The sequence below is a fragment of the Hippocampus comes genome, unplaced genomic scaffold (genome assembly GCF_001891065.2).
Source record: "Hippocampus comes isolate QL1 unplaced genomic scaffold, H_comes_QL1_v1.1 scaffold85, whole genome shotgun sequence".
In the NCBI taxonomy this organism is placed as follows: domain Eukaryota; kingdom Metazoa; phylum Chordata; class Actinopteri; order Syngnathiformes; family Syngnathidae; genus Hippocampus; species Hippocampus comes.
In genome coordinates this window covers 449,315-453,519 of record NW_017805540.1, presented here as the reverse complement: position 1 = coordinate 453,519, position 4,205 = coordinate 449,315, and the positions used below count along the sequence as shown (strand labels likewise).

The 4,205-nt window shown below is 41.1% G+C and overlaps 1 protein-coding gene across 1 annotated transcript in view; it reads left to right on the top strand.

Annotated features, from left to right (window-relative positions):
- The window catches only part of scp2a (sterol carrier protein 2a), a 12,146-nt gene extending 10,710 nt beyond the window's left edge, over positions 1-1,436 (top strand). Inside the window, exon 16 of the mRNA XM_019879167.1 lies at positions 614-1,436. Within this exon, the coding sequence (XP_019734726.1) occupies positions 614-709 (96 nt within the window). The 3' untranslated portion in view covers positions 710-1,436. The remainder of the gene's footprint in view (positions 1-613) is intronic.
- The last annotated feature ends 2,769 nt before the right edge of the window (positions 1,437-4,205 follow it).

The following is a 4,205-nucleotide window of genomic DNA, read 5'->3' as shown; positions in this document are numbered from 1 at the left end:
TAAGTGGATCGGAAAAGAGAGAGACACAGAGAGAGATGTTTTTGATACGCTACCCTTTACTCAGTTTTGTCATGCGGGAATCTTACTCATCAGTTCTCCAAAGAAGTCTTTCATACAATGAGTCTTTTGGAACCAGCGTCGAGCAGTTTCTTTGTATGTATTGTTTAGTCAGTACAACTGTGTGCAAGTCTCAATTTTTTGAGGCGGAGGAACATCTTTTCAAGCTGTGTATTGCTTTTCATCCAGCCTTCAAACCCTGAACCTTCTTTTTGGAGTATTGACTAAATAACACAAAGGGAGAACAGGTCCACCACCAAAAATGTAACGATAAAATCCCTCCCAGGTTTCAATGCTGCGGTGCAGATTATCTTCTCTTGTCCAATGGTGAGGTTTTGTGAATAAGTGGAGAGGTTTTTGTTTCACTGCCAGAACACCACTCCTAATATTATTTCTTTATTCATTATTGTCTGACCTTTGTCAAGCCACTGATTGAGACATCTCACAAAAAAAATAAAAACTAAAAAAAAAATTCTATTCCAAACTGGACATAACCCGGAAGTCATTGGGATGACCAAATCGGCGCGCCTCATCGTATCTCTTTTTCCTCCTCCAGGCATTTTTTAAGGGCAAGCTGAAGATTGCCGGGAATATGGGCATGGCCATGAAACTGCAGACCCTTCAGGTGGCACCAGCAAAGGCCAAGCTGTGATTTCCGGGATGCGAATGAAGCTTTCGCTTTAGTCTTTAAATCGTTTCTGACAGACGTCGGTGCCGATAAGATCAAATATTCCCGATTCTGCACGCCTCACCTAAGTATGTCCTTCTGCTCTAAAGCATTAATGTGAACCTCTATAGTGCGATATAAGTATATACAGTAGGTATGTGTGTGAGAATGTGTATTTATGAATATATATATACACACACACATACGGTGTCTATGCTAAACAAATTCTGAATGGATTAATACAGTCTAATAATTGTTTCTTAAATAACATAATGGAGGACGAATGAAATAAGTGGAGATGCTGTCGGACAGTGGAGCACATAAAGCGCTGTATTTTTTTTTTCTGTGTACAGAAAAAAAACCCCCAAAACTTTGAGATACGGACGGTATTGCGGTTTACCTTGACATGCACACAAAGCCGCAAGACGCCGTGACAAGATGATCTTGAAATGGAGCGACTTAGAAAAAATAATTTTTTTAACCATCAGAAAATGTAACTATCACTACTCATTAATCCAAGTGTTAAAAGGCGAATTAACCAATTCATTTTAACGAATGCGAGTACACACATTTGCCTTCTGTAATTCCTCTTTTGTCCTGAAGTTTAAGTGAAACATCATTATCGTTCTCAGAACGGTTGCCGTCAATCTCTCTGGCACATTATAGCACAACATTCAGCTGCACAATGTGTTTATTAAATGGCAGAAAGTTTCCCATGTGTGTGGGGTTTTTTTTGGGGGGGGGGGGGGGGGGATTTTAAAAAATTATTATTCAGGATGATACAAACTTGGGCAAACAAATTAACCTGCGATATAATTTGAATTAAACTGGAAAAAGCTAACGTGGATTCAAATGTAAAGTAATTCCCAGTCTAGAAAGACAGTTTTTTTAAATTTGTTTTAATTAAAAATGAGCTCATTTCTGTTTAGTGACACAAAAAAATTGAAACAAAAAAAAAGAATGGTCAAAGTCAAAAAGGTTCTTTATTTCAAAATTTAAAAAGGAAAAAAAAATATTTTTGTTAAATGCCATAGCTAAACATGCACTTCTAAATAAGTGGCAAAACCAAGTGTCGTCATTAACGCGAAGCAGGTTATGTCTACCTGTTCAGTGTAACAAAGTATCTTGTAATCAAATTTAGCTCCTTTTAAAATCAAGCAGTCACTTTAGCAACTAAGTGACTTTTTTAAGGAAAATGGCAACACTGCTGAAGCAACATAAGTGCATCTGCACACCATCAACAATTTTCTCTTTGTAGCTTCGATCCATTAAAAAATTTTTTTTTTTTGTCCATGCGCATTTGGTCGTTCACATCCACAAGTGTCCCCGATGGCTTGTGTGCTCGCCAATCTTCCCTGTTTACCTTCTGCCAGGTCCAGACTGTGCTCGCCGATTATTCCCCAACGGCCTAGTCCCCCCCCCCCCACCCCCCGCCTCCCTCGACTTGTCCCTTTGCCAAAAGGCCGCATAGACACATGGTGATATCCAGTACGTCATTGCATAAGCTGCATAGCAGGTCAGGCTCACTGAGCAGTGGGTTACCGGGTCTGTTGCCATTAGGTCCCTTACCGGCATGTCGAAAACTAATTTACACGACACAATTGAATTGAAATAAATCAATCCGAGATGTAACTGCATGGACAAAAAGTAAAGGCGGCGTTTCTGATTCCAGCATTTGTCATTTTATACAAAGTCACTCAGACAATTGACTTAGGTATAACCAATTTTTGGAATGATTGGATAGAAATCCTTCATAATCATGAAGGCCGGATGGACATCATCATAGTGCAATTTACCAGGCCCTCGCTGCAGCCGTCGTCAAGTAGCGGAAAGGGTCCACTTCGTTCACGTTTCGATTGTTTTACTTCAAGTCCATGCGCTGTTGTATGAAAGCAAAAAAGCCAAATATTTTTTCATGTGGAAGAAGTGGCTCTGAAAATGGCTGCCCTTGAATGAGTTAACGCTGGGTTGTCATTCAAGGGCAGTAGCATTCAGGTATTATGCTGCCATCTGGATGAATGTGCAACTTCGGCAAATAGAATCTTCATAATAGTGCTCATGAGCGGTTGCACACTTAATCTGATTTATTCCAAGCGGTGTGAATTGTTAATATGTTTTTGTGAAACAAGAGTTGCACTCGCCACGGTCCTTTAAAAGAAAATTCCGCGTGATTGGTTTTATTGTTAATACAGACGACTTGATGCATGAAAGAAGGATGTCTTCAGGTTTAAAAAAAAAAAGTAAAGTAAAAGTACGAGTATTCTTAAGCGAAGGTGTCATATTGTTACCTTTTTCAGAGAGCCATTTTGACATAATGAAACTCAAATGAGGTTTACACAAACCTGCAAAACCAGTTTCCAGAAAATAGGTTTCAGAGTTGTTGGCATGAATTTATTTGGGATTTTTCTGTTGGATTTGTCGCAAAGTTCGGAGGACGCTGGCCGCGCTAACAAAAGAGAGCGGCAAGCCCCCTCGCTGCCCATCTTTAAAACCCGCCTCAAAACTCACTTGTATTCTTTGGCATTTGACTCAGCATGACTCATATTTGATCTTGATTCTGCTGTTTGGTGCTTTCTACCATCTTTTTTTCGACCATCTTTCTTACTGATTTGTTGCTTCCTGTTGTAGATGTTAGTTGCTCCATGTACAGCACTTTGTGTGCAGCGATGGCTGTTTGAAAGTGCTCTAGAAATACAGTTGAGTTGAAAGTTGAGTTGAGTTGAGAGCCGGTCTCGTGTTGTCGTCACTCAAACGTGGCCGACGAGTGATCCTAATCGCGGACCGGATACGATTCTTGATCAAAGTTGACAGCCCACCTCAAGAAATGACCACAAATTCAACTCATTGAAATGGTCCAGAGAGACATTAAAAGACTGACTGATATTAAAGTCAGTCACTTTGGGAAGGCCGTTATCTCCTGAATGTTTATGCAGACCAGACGCTCGCGCCCTTATAGCTCCCTTGCCCTCCCTCCTTCGCCTGTGAGTCTTGCTGCTGGGGTCCAGATTCTCCAAGGCAGTGGCGGTTCTAGATCAGTTTCACTGAGGGGGCCGGGCTGGGGCCGGGGGTTTTGATGGAGGGGCACATTCAACCCAGGGCTAAAAAGGCAGATTCGAAATATTATTTGACTTTTTATTTCATCAAGCTTTGAAAGCATTGTAGTCATAACATTCCAGTGATGAGAAAAAAAACAGTATCAGGAGGGCTAAAATATCTGCAAGCGTAACAATACGCCGAGTCCATCTGTTGAGAATATTCAAGCCAGGGGTGGATATGGTACCAGCCTGCCTTGAAGCTCCTTCTCCTGTCCCCCATCAGGGTCCTGGGAAACTGTTTTAGGTCTGGCTGCATTGGCGGGTCCTCTTTACATCTTCTGATGTCTGTGGACAAAGACAAACCAAATAAATGTAAACACAAGTTCTGCATGGACACAGCATATACACTAACCCGCTACACTTACATTGCTGAGGCACTCAGACAT